This window comes from Microcaecilia unicolor, chromosome 1 (genome assembly GCF_901765095.1).
Source record: "Microcaecilia unicolor chromosome 1, aMicUni1.1, whole genome shotgun sequence".
NCBI classification, from domain to species: domain Eukaryota; kingdom Metazoa; phylum Chordata; class Amphibia; order Gymnophiona; family Siphonopidae; genus Microcaecilia; species Microcaecilia unicolor.
In genome coordinates, this window is record NC_044031.1 from 216,163,563 (window position 1) to 216,180,512 (window position 16,950).

Here is a 16,950-nt window from a genome sequence, read left to right on the forward strand (position 1 = left end):
GGAAGGCTCTTAGAGCACTTTAAAGATGTTTTGACAGCATGCCCGGGGAGTACCCACCTAGTAGAGCATGACATTGTAACTGAACAGGGTAAGATAGTAAGGCAAAGGCCCTATAGACTCTCACCAATGAAAAGGAGGGAAGTCATTAAACAAGTGCAGGAAATGTTGGACTTTGGGGTAATTGAGGAATCCCATAGTCCCTGGTCCAGCCCGGTGGTGTTGGTGCCAAACCTGAAGGGAGTGGAGATTTTGTATTGATTTCCGTCAGCTTAATGCTATCTCTCAAGCTGATGCCTATCCTATGCCTTATATTGAAGAGTTGGTAGACAGGTTGGGGTCAGCCCAGTATCTTACCACTTTAGATTTAACAAAAGGGTACTGGCAGATTCCCCTTTCCCCCGGAGCCCAAGCAAAGACAGCTTTTAGTACCCCTATAGGCTTGTACCAATTCAAAAGGCTGCCCTTTGGCCTAAATTCGGCGGCGGCGAGCTGCCAACGATTGCTGGACCAAGTCCTCAGACCACATCAGACATATGCCGCGGCCTATATGGATGATGTGGTAGTACACAGTGAGGACTGGAACAATCATTTGAAACAGGTAGGGGCAGTGTTGCAATCGTTTAGGGAGGCTGGACTTACCCTTAACCCGAAGAAATGTTACTTTGCCCAGTATAGGGTGAAGTATTTGGGGTATAATGTAGGCCGGGGGGAGGTGCGACCCTTACTGAATAAAGTTAAAAGCATCCAAGACTTTCCCCGACCCAATCGAAAAAAACAATTGCGTAGGTTCCTGGGTATGGTGGGGTATTACAGGAGATTCATCCCGCACTTTTCTGTAATGGCTACTCCCTTAACGGACATGTTGAGGGGTAAGAGCCCGGACCAGCTGAGGTGGGGGGAGGCGGAGTTGCGAGCGTTAGAGCAGATGCAGCAGGCCCTGTGCCAGGAACCGGTGTTGAAGGCCGTAGATTTCGAAAAACCCTTTATCCTACAAACGGATGCGTCGGGGAGGGGGCTAGGGGCAGTGCTGTCTCAGGAACATGAAGGGGCAGAACATCCCGTGCTATATCTAAGCCGTAAACTCCTACCTCATGAGAACCATTACTCCACCATAGAGAAGGAGTGTTTAGCTATTAGGTGGGCAATACAAGAGTGTACGGTCTATCTCGAAGGGAGGCAATTTAAGCTAGTAACGGACCATGCCCCACTGAAGTGGCTAAATTTAATGAAAAATAACAATGGGAGGCTAATGCGGTGGTATTTAGCACTACAACCCTTCCAATACACAGTGGAGCATCGTCCGGGGAGATGTTTGGGAAATGTGGATGCCCTATCCCGGGTAGGCGAGGATAAGCAAGAAAAGGGGGAAGAATTGGGGAGTAAAAGCTTAAGGGAGGGGGTATGTAAGGAATATGCCGAAAGGAAGAGGGACCCCAGCTACCCACCGGAGAAAAGAGAGCCGGAGGGTAGGAGGGAAGACCCTAGGGATGCTCAGGTTTTGCCCAAAAGGGACATAAAGATGGGAAACTACAACTCCCAGAAGGCCACAGGAGAGCTCCGGGGGAGGAGAAGTAGGGTGCAGAACCAAGGAGCTCCAGAAGAGGGCCGCCAGGGAAAAGGAAAAGCTGATTCTCCCACCTTGTGGAGGAGGTGGTGGAACCGGTGGCAGGAGAAGGAAAAGCAGCCTAGCAGAGTTAATGAAGAAAAGTGTAATCAGCTGGAAAAGGGGTGGGGGGTGGGAGGAGAAAATGGACTGGGCTACTGAAGGAGAGGGGGAGAATGAATCAGAGGCGATGGAGCAAGAGGAGGCTGAGCTGGTCTTAGACGAACCCATGGAGCTCTTGGCTATGGCTCAGCCAGCACTGGAGGTATAGGGGAGAGGCCTGGGTCAATGCGGGAGGAGGTCAGGAGAATAGAGACTGACCCAGAGGGTGGGACCCAAGGCTTTGAGCCTGCGCAAAGCCTAGCTCTATTGAACTGTGCTGAGAGAAGCCAGGCTGTAATTGGACTGTGTTAGAAACAGCCTGACTTTATTGAGCTGTGCTGAGAGAAGCCTGGCTGTACTTGGACTGTGTTTGAAACAGCCTAGCTCCATTGAACTGTGCTGAGAGAAGCCGGGCTGTAATTGGACTGTGTTAGAAACAGCCTGACTTTATTGAGCTGTGCTGAGAGAAGGCTGGCTGTACTTGGACTGTGTTTGAAACAGCCTAGCTCCATTGAACTGTGCTGAGAGAATCCTGGCTGTAATTGGACTGGGTTTAAAACAGCCGAGGAGCTGTTGAAGAAAAGGGGGCTGGGTTGCAAATCCCAAAAACAGGCCCAAGAAAGAAGAAGAAACACATAAAGAGGAAAACAGAGAGCTCGGTGCTGGTGGTGAGGAGGCTTCACGGACTTAGCCAGTAGGAGCTTTGTTTACAATATATATATATATATATATATATATATATATATATATACACACACAGTGGTGTACTGGTAAATGTTTAACAACAGGCTCTCTCCCCGGTCCCCCTCTGCGCCCCCCCCCCCCCAAATTGCAGAGCTCGCTATAGCTGGGGAGAGAGCCTGGGGGGGTGGCAATGCATTCCTCCAGGAAAAAAAATTAAATGATCCCAGGTTCCAATCTAATTCATGTTTAATGTGCGATAAAATGCCATAAATAAGTAAATAAATATAAACTTTTAATGTTGAGCACCTGATTCTCAAAGTGAACATATTCCAAACACTATAATGAAAATAAAATGATTTTTTTCTACCTTTGTTGTCTGGTGACTGTTTTTCTGATCATGCTGGCCCAGTATCCGATTCTGCTGCTATCTGTCCTCTTAACTCCCTTTCCAGGGCTTCCTTTCCATTTATTTCTTTCCTTTCCTCCTTTCTTCTTCATTTCTGGTCCTCAGCTTCTGCCTATTTTCTTCATCCATGTGCAGCTTTTCTCCTCTCTTCCTTTCCCCTCATCTCATCTCCTTCCTCACTCTTCCCTCCCCTCCATGTCCAGCATTTCTTCTCTCCCCCCTCCTCCCCCTGCCCTCCATCCACCCATGTCCAGCGACCCTCCTCTCCCCTGCCCTGCAAGCACCCATACCCAGCGACTTCCTCTCCCCTGCCCTGCATGCACCCATACCCAGTGACCCTCCTTTCCCCTGCCCTCCATCCACCCATGTCCAGCAGTGACCCTCCTCTCCCCTGCCCTTCATCCACCCATGTCCAGCAGTGACCCTCCTCTCCCCTGCCCTGCATGCACCCATACCCAGTGACCCTCCTTTCCCCTGCCCTCCATCCACCCATGTCCAGCAGTGACCCTCCTCTCCCCTGCCCTGCATGCACCCATACCCAGCGACCCTTCTCTCCCCTCTATCCACCCGTGCCCAGCGACTCCCTTCTCTCCCCTGCCACCCCCTCCCGAGTTGTTCAGCGAACTCCCTCCCTCCCGGTCCCTCACCGACTCCTTGTCCTTCTAATTCTTCGGGGCAGGCAGTCTTGCCTGCCCGCTGCCAGCGCTGACTCTCCCCCGCTGCTGGTTCGCGCTTCAAAATGGTCACCGAGACTTCAGCAGAAGTCTCGTGAGGCCGCCTCTGGAAGTCTCGGCAGCCATTTTTAAAGCGCGAATCGGCAGCGGGGGAGAGTCAGCGCTGGCAGCGGGCAGGCAAGACTGCCTGCCCTGAAGAATTAGAAGGACAAGGAGTCAGTGAGGGACCGGATCCGGAGGGAGGGATGAGGAAGGGAGGAGTGCCAGAGCCGGCTCGCGATTTTTAACAACCGGCTTGCAAGTCGGTAGAAAGTTTAACAACCGGCTCCAGCACACCACTGTGTGTGTGTGTATATATATATATATATATATATATATATATATATATACCGTATTTTTCGGACTATAAGACGCACTTTTTTCCCCCAAAATTTGGGAGGAAAATGGGGGGTGCGTCTTATAGTCCGAAGGTAGCGTTTTTGGACCTCCGTCCCGTACTTACACGATTCCATGTTCCCTGGTGGTCTAGTGACGTCGGGGCAGGAAAGAGCCCCCTCTTTCCTGCCCATCGCGCTGCACTCCGTGCTCCTCAATGCTTTCTGACGGTCTCGGCGAGATTCAAAATTCTCGGCGGCCATTTTGAATCTCGCCGAGACCGTCAGAAAGCATTGAGGAGCACGGAGTGCAGCGCGATGGGCAGGAAAGAGGGGGCTCTTTCCTGCCCCGACGTCACTAGACCACCAGGGAACATGGAATCGTGTAAGTACGGGACGGAGGTCCAAAACTCGGACAAGACGCACCGGAGCACCTAGGTTTTAGAGGAGGGAAAAAGGAAAATTTTTTTTTTCCTATTTCCCTCCTCTAAAACCTAGGTGCGTCTTATGGTCCGGTGCGTCTTATAGTCCGAAAAATACGGTATATATATATATATATATATATAAAAGGCACCACCAACGTTCTATGAAGCCTCCAGTCGGAAGTGTGAAGGGGGAGAGATATCCGGTTTCCCCATGAGTGTCTGCCCCGCCCTCTCTGTAACACAAACAAAGTACGAAATCAAATCGCTCTCTCTGTAACAGTGAAGGACTCAGAGGGGGGAGGGGAGAGAGGGCAGAGGGCAGGGACACACACACTCCCACATGCACACAGAAGAAAATCTTGCTAGCCCCCGTTTCATTTGCATCAGAAACGGGGTTTTTTTAACTAGTATATATATATTTGGTGCCCATGAGGAGAAGTGGTATATAAGTTCCCCTGAGGAACACCAGAACAATTGGATCTAAGTTGGAATTTTTATGCTTTTTGGACTGCTTAATAAAGGTTTGAAGTACTGCTTGTTGCAGAGTTGGAAGAAATAAACTGTTTTCAGTTTGCATAAGATGTGACTACAGTGTATCTTTGAGCCCAAGGGCACAAGCATCTCCCAAACCCTTGGATCGCTGTTCCAGATCATCGACCCACTCTGAAGCTTGACAGCAGGCAAACTAGAATGGATAAGTGAGGAGAGAGTGGCCTGGAATGCAAAACTGAAGTGAACTGATCTGCTTTGTGGCCCATGGCCAGAGATAGCACACAGGTGAAACCTGGTTAAACTGTTTGAGTAGAGATGTGATGATAGCTGTGTTAGTCCACTTTTAAAGGTAATCAATAGAAAGAAAAGAAAACAAGATACCTTTTTTATTGGACAAATACATTTTTTGATTAGCTTTCTGAAGGTAGCCCTTCTTCATCAGATCAGAATCCTGATAAGATGAAAAAGGACTACCTAAGTTCGAAAGCTAATCAAAAAATGTATCAAGTTAGTCCAATAAACAAAGATATCATCTTATTTTCTTTGCTGCGTTTTATTTTATTTCTATTGATTACTGTTTTAGTTGGAGACCATATGACACACCAAAAGTTATTTCTTCTCAGGCTCTGCATAATGTTAAGATGCCAAATTCCAGAATTTAATCAATTTTCCTCTTTGCTATTATTCCCCACCTCTTTAAAGCCCCTGAGGGACGCTAGGAATAATTTGTCTTTTGTTTAGCATACCCCGCCCCCCCCCCCAACATTTTTGTAAAATTAGCTCCTACTTCTATAATGTGCTAGTGAATGGTGATATAATTATACTGTACTTCCCAACCCTGTAGAAAAAAAACTAAGTTAATGCTTAACTCAATAAAAGTTTGTGCCAGTTCTTAATCTCTATCAAGACTCTGTTATTGTATAATAACGCCCCCCTCCCTTGCCGAAGCCAACAAGTTTGTTTGCTTGTGTTCACCCACACCCACCCCTCTGAAAGCACATTACGCGGAAACCGCTCATAGGCTCTTTCCGTGCTATTTGAACCTTCCGCCCACATCGAGAAGCCAACCAGCTTCTAGCCCCTGGCCCCTATCTCCCACCGTATAACCGCCTATTTTAGATAACTCCACCAATACGAGAGCGACGTGTTTAGTATCTGTTTCCTGGTCAGCGCACGTTTTCCTGCTTTGCCTATTGCGGAGAAGTGTCAGCGCGCTATTGGTTGGGTGTACAGGCGGCCAATAGGAGGCGGGCAGCTCATTCTCGCCGGGCAACTTAGGAAAGAGAGGGTGGGCGGGGAGCAGAGCAAGAAGGTTTGGTTTTTCATCCAACCTCTTTGGAACAGGCAATGATCCTAGGTCGCCTTTTTACGCCGAATCAAACGCGAGACGATATTACTCACACACGGCCTAGGGGATGGGGATGTAGAAGAAGGAGGAGGAGGAGGAAGAAGTTGTAGGGTGTAACTGATTGGCTACTAGCTTAGCGTCCTGTCAGGTCGACCAATCGGTGCGAGGTGGTGCTGGATTTAGGTGCACGGACTGTGGTGGTGGTTGTGGCGGGTGCTGCTGCTGAGTGAGTGGTGCGGGTTCACGATGTCGCGGGGTAAAGTGACAGTCGGGTGGCTGCTGCTGCTGTTTCTTGTGGGGTTTGCGCGGCTGAATGAGGTGGCACGCGCGGCGGAGGCAGAAGGAGGTGAGCGCGAAATGCAGTTGGAGGGAGAAGGGTAATAATGTGAAGAAACCCGTTCGTTCCCCGGGCCTGGCTGCACTTCCACCCCAGTGGGCCCGGGGAAGGGGCTCCGAGATGTGATACTATAACCGAGAAACTGCGTGTGAATTCATATTCCTGTTTGGGAGAGGTCCCACCCCTGTCCTCTTCTACAAAAAAATAATCTGAAAACCCAATAACATGTTTTAATTGGGAGCCGATTGTCCTTTTGTTCAGTTTGATGAGTCCTGAAGTTTGTCGTACCTCAGAGGGGGACGGGAGGATCCCGAGGATCCCGCAGATCTGGCTTTTACACCGTCCCACCTCAGAGGTGAGGGAATCCCTCGGTGCCCTACAAAAAGAGACATTAAAGTTATTAAATATAACCGAAGTGATAGTAGTATTACTTGTATATCGCCTACAAGCCTGAAAATGATCTCTCGTCTATTTAATTTTTTATGTTTCTTATTGGGTTAGATACATTTTGCTGTCTAATTTTCGGGAGAGAACACCCACATCCTTTTGCCTTGTGGTAAACTCTGCTAAATTTTATACTAAGTTCAATAAGAAGCTATCGTTATATTTACTTTGTATTGCTCTTTTCATTCTTTGCCGACACAGCGGCCACACTACATTTATTAAAGCAAAGAGAGATAAGGCAGAGGGGAGGAGGGAGATTAAAAAAAAAAGCAAGCAGTAAGATGAACTTGTCTCCGATAGTGTGAAATATTGTAAAACAAAATGACATTATTGCTTTTAAGGTTGAATGGAGGTGTTATCTTAGGGTCTCTGCCAATTCATATCAGATTTGAGGGACATTTATACTTTCCTTTTAAACTTTATTCTTGTAATATAGAGCACCCATCGAATGCGCTCTTTTTACCTTCATGATGACAACTGGAAATGGTGTAGACAGTGATAATACTCGTGTCGAAGATCTATTTTCTTGGCTTTTATTTGAACACTAGTAAATAATGTATTGTAGTGTTATGGAGAAAGATAAGGGTTGGCATCTTGGCATACAGTAATAGGATCACAGCTGGATGATAGTAAAGATAGGCTGTAACATACAGCGTTCAGAACATTTTTTTTGTTTGCTGTTTTTTTTTTGTTTTGTTTTGAACTCCTATCTTATTTTCTTTGTTAAAATGCATTTTTTGCATTTAAACATTTTTTAAAGGTAAAATGCCTTTTAAAAATTGACCACACTTCCAAATTCTGGTGTAAATTAGTCATGTTGTAGTAGATGTGCTTTATTTGCATTTGTATGGTGATTCTAAGACCAGGACAGCATTATTGATTTGTACTTCATGTTTATCATTACTTGCTAAATAGGTGATGCTTTCAAGAACAATTAAAAAAAAATTCTTTGGAACAAAACAAAATTCAGGATGAACAGGGGCACTTTCCCTCTTTTTCTGAAACTCCCTGGTGGGAATGGTTTTACATCCAGTTTTTCCATGAAGATAGAGAGGTGTGGTAGCCGTGTTAGGCCACTTTTAAAGGTAATCAATAAAAATAAAACATGGAAAAGAAATTATACTTTTTTTATTGGACATAATACCATTTCTTGATTAGCTTTCGAAGGTTGCCCTTCTTTCCAATCTGACGAAGGGAAACCTTTGAAAGCTAATCAAGAAATGGTATTATGTCCAATAAAAAAGTATCATCTCATTTTCTTTTCCATGCTTTATTTTTTTATTTCTATTGATTATCCATGAAGATAGGAAGCCTAATGCAGTTAGGAGTAAATTATCTACAAGTCACCTAAAGTTAGGTACTATGATGCTGTATTATCTACAGGTCACCTAAAGTTAGGCGCTATGATGCAATGCTAACTGCAAATTCTCTATCAGCAATTAAGCGTACAAGTCCATGGTAAGTCCATAGTTGTGCACTAACACAATTAGGTGGGTTACACCATGTCAGTGACCTGTATAAATGTCCGCAACTAGATGTTACAATTGTACGTGTAAATGTTGATATTGGTAGCCTTCAGCATGTAAGTGCTGGGCATACCCCTGACCTCCTTATGTTCCTCCCATATGCATGCTTCCCATGCAGTTGTGTGCTGTTTATAGGATACTGACTAAGTTAGTTTTGCAGTTAAGTGCAGACTGTGTTATTTAACTCCAATTATCACTGATCATTGACGGTTAGCACCAGTAATACCTAAGGAGTCCTTTTACTAAGCTGTGGCAAAAGGGGGCCTGCACTGGCCTCAGTGCATGTTTCTTGATGTGCTGAAACCCCATTTTACCGCAGTGGGTAAAAGGCTGGGTGTTTTTCCCTTTTTTAAAGAAATGGCCATGTGAGAAGTGAAGCACTTGCACAGCCATTTTGGGGGGAGCACTTAATGCCACCCATTGAGGTGGTAGGGGCTCCCACGCTAACTTGCAGCAACCGGGCAGTGCAGCACTGCCTAATTACTACTGGGTAAACACCGGCACTACAAAAATATTTTATTTTTGTAGTGCCAGAAATGGTTTGCACTGGGGTGGGAACTACTACTGGGTTCTGCGATAGCTCGGCAATAGTTCTTGTTTAGTGAGTGGCTTACTGCTGCTTAGAAAAAGACCCCCTAAGTTACATGCATAACTGTCGCTGTTCTATAACCTTCACACACAATTTTGTATGCTAAGGGTGGCAATGTGTGCACACGATATATGAATTGGGAGATTAAGTGGTAGTTCTATAAAGTGTACACCAATGTGTTGATTATGCATGTAAATCATTAGAATAATGGTATATAGGCACGTATGTAAATGCCAAAATTCCACCTGTATGCTATTCTGTACATGTCTCTTAGTGCATATTTTACAGGTAAGCATACAAATGGGTGGAGCATGGTGAGATTAATGCTTATGCATATCTTGTATCTCCTGGCATTTAGGTGTGAGCAATTATGCCTGCTTTGACATGTAAGTGCTTGTGCCTAAACTAATTGAACATTAGTATAACAGCAAAAATACATACCTATACAAATAAGGTACCTACCGTATTTTTTGTACCATAAGACGCACCTAGGTTTTAGAGGAGGAAAATAGGAAAACAAATTTTGAAGCAAAAAGTGTGGCGGAGATCTGCTGGAGCCACACAGGTTGTGGAACACTCTTGTTATGGGGACAGCAGTTTTGCACAACCTATGTGGCTCTGCAGTGGAATTTGTCCTCCCCTGCCATCCATGCCCAATGATTCTCCTCTGTCTCTCTCTTCCCCTCCCCATGTCCATCGATTCGTTCAAACTCCTGCCCGCTGCCTGGCCACCCTCAGCTCCCCGACTTTCCGTTCATGCAACCGTGCTCCCTGCCTTGAAAATCTTTAATTTACATACCCGAAGTCGCAGCGAACCAGCAGTAAGTAAAAGCAGCAGGCTCCCTGTTTTGAAATCTAATTTACTCGAAGTTGCGGCGAACCAGCAGTAAAAGCAGCAGGCAGGCTCGCCTTCTCGTTGCTTCCCTTCCCTCTCAGCGCGTCCCGCCCTCACGGAAAGGAAGTTACACCAGAGGAAGGCGGGACGCGCTGAGAGGGAAGGGAAGCGACGAGAAGGCGAGCCTGCCTGCTGCTTTTACTGCTGGTTCGCCGCAACTTCGGGTAAATTATATTCAAAACAGGGAGCAGGGGTGCACAAATGGAAGGGAGTGGGCAGGTGAGCCGGACCTCACAAAAAAAAAAGCACTGGGCAGGGCCCCTTTGAATGCGAGGCCTATGCGGTCGCAACGCTCGCCTCAGCCTAAGACTGACCCTGGCCGTCCCCCCCCCCCCCCCCCCAACATCGAGCAGATACGCTACATGCAGACTATAAGACGCACCCACATTTTCCTCACAAATTTGGGGGGAAAAAAGTGTCATAGTCTGAAAAATACGGTAATGCCCTTTATAAAATAGGCTCCTTCCTGTTGCCCCATAGGCGCTCAGAGAATTATCTCCCAAGTTTAGCTTGAACTATAATTTTTGCAAAACTTTAATAATTTTTGCAAAACTTTAATAATTCTTTAAGAGGAGGTCACCGTCGTGGGCAGTGGTGTGCTGGTAAATGTTTAAAGGCTCTCTCCCCGGGAGTCTTGTGGTCTTCCCTCTGATCCTACTCCTTCACCTCAAAGAAAGCTTTCTCCCCCGGACTGAGATACTCAAGGTCCTTGATTGTCCTTTGCCACCTAAGGAGTCATCCACTGTCCATTTGCATCATGTCCTTAAAGAGACATTGCTTAGGAACTGGATGAAACCACTAACTAATCCCACCGTTCCCAAAACAGCTGAGTCCCAATATCGGATTCATGGTTGTGGATTCCGCTCTCAAGAGAGCAAGGAGTTCTAGAGATTTTGCCTTGGTGCCCCCGGGACGAGAATCTAGAACCCTGGACTCTTTTGGGAGGAAGGCCTATTAGTCCTCTATGCTCGTGTCCAAAATTCAGTCTCACCAGTCTCACCATGAGTATCCACATGCGGAACAACGTGAAGCAACTGGCGGACTTGGTGGACAAGCTCCCTGTGGAGCACGCCAGGCCTTTTCAGGAGGTGGTCAGGCAGCTGAAGGCGTGTCGCAAATTCCTGTCCAGGGGTGCTTATGACACTTTTGAAGTTGCATCCAGATCTGCTGCTCAAGGTATAGTGATGCGCAGACTCTCATGGTTGCGTGCCTCTGACCTGGACAATCGAACCCAGCAGCGGCTTGCAGATATTCCTTGCCGGGGGGGATAACATTTTTGGCGAGAAAGTCGAGCAGGTGGTAGAGCAGCTCCACCAGCGGGAAACCGCCCTCAACAAGCTCTCCACCGGTCGCCTTCAGCACCTACCTCAACAGGTAGATATTTTTTCCGGGGAAGGAGGACTGCTCCCTATGCTTACAATAAGCATAGGTACAATCCGCCTTCCCAACAGCCTTCTCTGGCTCAGCCCCAGCGCGCTCGTTCGCGTCAACAGCGTGCGCCCAGACCAGCCCCTGCAGCTCCCCATCAAAAGCAAGGGACGGGCTTTTGACTGGCTCCAGATGAGCATAGCCGCTATAATAGTACCTGTGCCGGAAGATCTACCGGTTGGGGGGGAGGTTAAAATTTTTTCACCAAAGGTGGCCTCTCATAATCTCCGATCGGTGGGTTCTTCAAATAGTCCGGTTAGGGTACTCCCTCAATTTGATCTCCAAACCTCCAAATTGCCCACCGGGAGCTCAGTCCTTCAGCTTCCAGCACAGGCAGGCACCAGGGCAAGAAGGGCTGGGATTCTATTCCAGGTACTTTCTGGTGCAAAAGAAAATGGGGGATGCGTCCCATCCTAGACCTAAGGGCTCTGAACAAATTCCTGGTTCGGGAAAAGTTCAGGATGCTTTCCCTGGGCACCCTTCTTCCCATGATTCAGGAAAACGATTGGCTATGCTCTCTGGACTTAAAGGATGCTTATACACACATCCCGATACTTCCTGCTCACAGGAAGTATCTTTCCGTCTGGGAACGGAGCACTTCCAGTATTGTGTGCTGCCCTTTGGTCTCGCGTCTGCGCCCAGGGTGTTTACAAAATGCCTAGCGGTGGTTGCAGCGTCGCTACGCAGACTGGGGGTGCATGTGTTCCCTTACCTCGACGATTGGCTGGTAAAGAACACCTCCAAGACTGGAGCTCTACTTTCCATGCAGCTGACTATTCCTTGTCATCAGCAGCAGATGAATCCATTAACTGATGGGTTGTATCCACCTACCAGCAGGTGGAGATATAGAACACTTGAAAACCACAGTGACCCTTGGACGGCTAGCCCCCAACTGCCTTCAGTATTTCTCTGTCTCCCAGCAGGTGTGGACGTAGCTTGATCAGCTCCTGGATTTCAGACTTCTTGGGGTGGCTCCTGTGATTTGCCAGTTGAGCAGGGGTGTTGTGGCTTGTGGTGCCCACTTTAAAGGCATATAGGTTCGCCATTTCCCTGCCTTACCCATTCCCCCCGCCTCCCGGAGTCCCTCTGTTGCTGCCTGCCAACAACTTTCCTCAAAGTGTTAAAAAAAAAAACAGCGAGCTTTTACTGCGTGGCTGTTCTGAGGCTTTTCCCAGAGATTCTGCTTCTGTGCAGCTTGACTGGAGCTTGTTGACTCGGTCTTCTGAGGTGAGAGTGGTGACCAGCTCCTCCGGGGAGGTCCCGCAGATGCCGTTCCAAACGGGGTAAGTTTTGGCGTGAAGCTGCCATTTTATTGCCATATTTCTGTCCTGTCGGGCGATGGCTGCTGAGGGAGTTAAGCGCTGCTCCCGTTGTGGTAAACGTAGATCAGCAGTGGGGCTGTGTAAAACGTGCTCCTTAGATGCTCACGCTGGTATGAGCATGGCGAGCAATGTTTCTTCCCGCTCGATGGAGCTGGCTGCGTTCGCCATTTTGGAAGCGCTGCATGTCTCGACCCTCGCGATTGCGGAGGAGTCTGATTGCAGGGGGACGCCTCGTTTAGAGGCTGCCAGAGGAGCCTCTACATCTGTTTCTCCTAATTCGGAGGAAGGGGGTCTGGGTGAGTTTTTCTCCCCTGAGTTTTTGCTTTTAATGCATAAGGCGTTCATGCTGAAAAGAGCTCTGCCGCAGGTGTCTGACACTGCGTTGCATCCTGGCTGCCCTCCGGGTGTTGAGGCTCCGGGGATGACTTCAGATGTTATTTCCTCCCCCGAGCGTTCGAAACACGCTAAACATAGATGGGTATATTCCCCATCTGAAAGTGGCGCATATCCCTCCCTCCCTCCCTCCCCCCCGTGGTTGGGCTGTGGGGAGCCTGAGGGGTCTGGCAGGCCCTCACGGACGGATGATCCAGATGAATGTGCCTGTTTGCCACTGGATTTGGATGATCCCAATGCAGTCTGGATTTTCTACCGTGACGAGCTGCCAGCTCTCATTACTGACGCCTTGCAGGCCCTCTCGATTGATGATCCTGCTGAAGGTGAGGCCTCCTCTGTTAATCTTAGGATGACGAGTACTAAGAAGCCTACTCGGGCCTTTCCAGTGCATGACTCCATCCAAGAGCTTAGTTCTGCTCAATGATCTGACCCCGATGGGCCTTTGAAAGTGGACAGGGCTATGGGTCAGCTTTACCCTCTGAATGAGGAGCACTTGGCCCCTTTGGGGATGCCTAAAGTGGTTGCGTTGGTCACTGCGGTGACAAAAAAGACCACTCTCCCAGTAGAGGAAGGGGTCGCTTTGAAAGACATGCAGGACTGGTGGATGGAGTCCGCGCTGAAGCGATCCTTTGAAATTGTGAGCCTTGCCTTGAGGGCGTCTATTTGCAGTTCCTATGCAGCCTGGGCATGTCTTTCCTGGCTACAGCAGGCGGTGGAACAGCCCGCCAATGGTGCGGGCCCCCTTTCGGAGGTTGCCCCGCGGATGGAGTCGGCCCTGTCATTTTTGGCTGACTCCCTTTATGATCTGGTCAGAGCTTCAGCTAAACAGATGTCTGTGGCGGTGTCTGCCCGCCGCCTTCTTTGGCTGAGGCATTGGGTGGCTGACATGGCTTCTAAGCAAAGGCTGGTGAAGCTACCCTTTCGGGGCCTCCTGTTATTTGGAGAGGAATTGGAGAAGATTGTGAAAGACCTGGAGACTCTAAACCTCAGCGGTTACCGGAGGAAAGGCCAAAGCCTTCTTCCAAGGGTTCTGTGTTTCCCTCCTCTTCCAGACCTCGCTTCCGTGAAGCTCGCAGGTATCGCCTGGGGTGCTCTGCTGCTTTTCTCAACGTGCCCATTTTCAGCAGAGGAACTCCTTTCACTCAGAGAAACATTCCGCAGGGGCCGGTTCAAGGCCAGGAATTCAGGGGCGTCCTCCACAATGATGGGACGCCGGTCCACTCCTCCATGCCTGCAATAGGACGTCTTTCCCTCTTTCTAGAGGAGTGGACCAAGATTACCTCAGATCGGTGGGTCCTGAATCTGTCCAGAGAAGGTTACCGACTGGAATTCGGTGCCCCGGTGAGAGACGTGTTTGTGGAGTCCCGATGCGGCACTGCCGTAAAACAGGCGGCGGTAGAGGAGACCTTACAAGTTTTGCTGCACCTCGGAGCTATGATCCCGGTGCCTCCCGCCGAACGCAGCTGCGGCCACTATTCCATTAATTTTGTCGTGCCTCGAAAAGGCGGGTCTTTCAGACCGATCCTCGACTTACGAAGAGTCAACAAGGCCCTCAGAGTACGACATTTTCACATGGAAACCCTGCACTCCCGTCATTGTGGTGGTACAGCCAGGAGAGTTTCTCATGTCTCTGGACCTAAAAGAAGCATATTTGCACATTCCTATCTGGCCTCCACACCAGCGGTTCTTCCGCTTTGCGGTGTTGGGAAAACATTTCCAGTTTCGGGCCTTGCCACAGCTCCCCGAACCTTTTCCAAGGTAATGGTGGTCATAGCTGCCTGTCTCAGGCAAGAGGGTATCAGAGTTCACCCTTATCTCGACGACTGGCTCATCAGAGCGGATTCGGAAACTGAGAGTCGTCTTGCCACAGCCAGAGTGGTTACAGTCCTGCAGGCGCTAGGCTGGGTGGTCAATATACCCAAAAGTCACCTGACCACCTCTGTCTCTCGAGTATTTGGGGGTCCAGTTCGACACGGCATTGGGGTTTGTCTTTCTCCCCGACCAAAGGCGGTGCAAGCTTCAGAAACAGGTCCATCTGCTCCTGCGGATGCCTCGCCCGTGAGCTTGGGACTTTGTCCAGCTACTGGGATTGATGACGGCCACCTTGGAGGTGGTTCCTTGGGCAAGAGCACATATGAGGCCTCTGCAGATTGCCCTGCTTCAACAATGGTCTCCGATGTCCCGGGAATATCAGCGCAGACTATCGTTGCTCCCTGTGGCCTGGCTCAGTTTGGAGTGGTGGCTCTCCGACAGGATGCTGCACCAAGGAATGCCTTTTGCGCTTCCTTCTTGGTGTCTGGTGATAAGATGCCAGCCTTTTGGGCTGGGGAGCGCATTGCCAGGGAAGCTATGCTCAGGGTCGTTGGACACCCGTGGAAGCGGGGTGGTCCATCAATCGCTTGGAACTGAGCGATATTCCAGGCGCTTATGGCCTTTCAAAAGATTCTGAAGGGGCTTGCTGTCCGGGTCCTGTCTGACAACACGACAGCGGTGGCAAACAAAAATCGTCAGGGCGGCACTCAGTGCAGGGCCCTGGACGCGGAGGCCGCTCAGATTTGCCACTGGGCCGAACTACAGCTTCTGTCGGCAGCTCACATAGCAGGTCAGAGCAACGTGCAGGCCGATTTTCTCAGCAGGCATCAAATCGACCCGGCAGAATGGGAACTGGCAGAAGTTTTTCTTCAGATTTGTGCCAAATGGGGGACTCCCGGAATGGATCTAATGGCGTCAAGTGCAAGCGCCAAAGTACCTCGCTTTTTCAGCAGAAGGAGAGATAGTCACTCGGCGGGGTTGGATGCTCTGGCTCAACCCTGGCCCTCGAGCCTCCTGTATGTGTTCCCTCCTTGGCCCTTGATAGGGCGAGTCCTACTGCAGATTTGACAGCACCAAGGTCTGGCGATTTCTCATCGCTCCAGATTGGCCAGGGCGTCCGTGGTAGGTGGATCTCCGCCAGATGCTGGTGGATGCTCCTGTTCATTTGCCCCTGGTGCCGAACTTGTTGTTTCAGGGTCCGGTGTCTATGGAGGATCCCTGCCAATTTGGTCTTACGCCTGGCTATTGAGAGGGCGCAATTGAGAGACAAGGGCTACTCTAACAAGGTAGTCTCCACTCTCGCAGGCCCACAAGCAGTCCACCTCCACAGCTTATGCTCGGATCTGGCGCAAGTTTGAGGCGTAGGGTGTTTCAAAGGCGATCACAACCATGTGGGCTACAATCTCGACAGTGCTGGACTTTTTGCAGGAGGGCTTACAAAAAGGCCTGGCTTACAATTCCCTGCGGGTGCAAGTGGCAGCATTATCATGCTATCAAGAGAAAGTCGCTGGCTTGTCCCTTGCTGCTCATCTGGACATTGCCCGATTTCTCAGAGGGGTGCTTAGGCTCCATCGTCCGGCCTGGAACCTGAGGATGGTTTTGAAGGCTCTCCAGTGTTCGCCCTTCGAACCGCTTAAGCGAGCTTCGGAGAAGGATGTGACTCTCAAGACTGTCTTTTTGGTGGCCATTACATCGGCTAGACGCATGTCTGACCTGCAGGCGCTGTCCTGTCAGGACCCTTTCCTGCAATTCTCGGAGTCCGAAGTAACAGTACGTACAGTGCCTTCCTTCCTGCCTAAGGTGGTTTCAGCGTTTCACCTGAACCAGCCCATTTTTCTTCCTTTTTTCTAGGGAAGAGTTCCCGGACTCCTTTGGGCAGTTGCATTTTTTGGATGTCCGCAGGGCGCTGTTGCAGTATCTACCGACGTCAAATGACTTCAGGTCTTCTGATCGCCTGTTTGTCTTGTTGTCAGGTCCTCGGCATGGAGGCCCGGCATCCAAGGCCACTATAGCCCATTGGCTCAAGGAAGTAATTCTTTCTGCGCATCTGCTTTCAGGTCGGTCTCCGCCTGAAGCGTTTAAGGCGCATTCCACGA

At 49.2% G+C, this 16,950-nt stretch overlaps 1 protein-coding gene across 1 annotated transcript in view; it reads left to right on the forward strand.

The window, feature by feature from the left end:
• The first annotated feature begins 6,156 nt into the window (after positions 1 to 6,156).
• The window catches only part of PDIA4 (protein disulfide isomerase family A member 4), a 66,530-nt gene continuing 55,736 nt past the window's right edge, over positions 6,157 to 16,950 (forward strand). Inside the window, exon 1 of the mRNA XM_030204278.1 lies at positions 6,157 to 6,454. Coding sequence (XP_030060138.1) covers positions 6,355 to 6,454 — 100 coding nt within the window. The 5' untranslated portion in view covers positions 6,157 to 6,354. The remainder of the gene's footprint in view (positions 6,455 to 16,950) is intronic.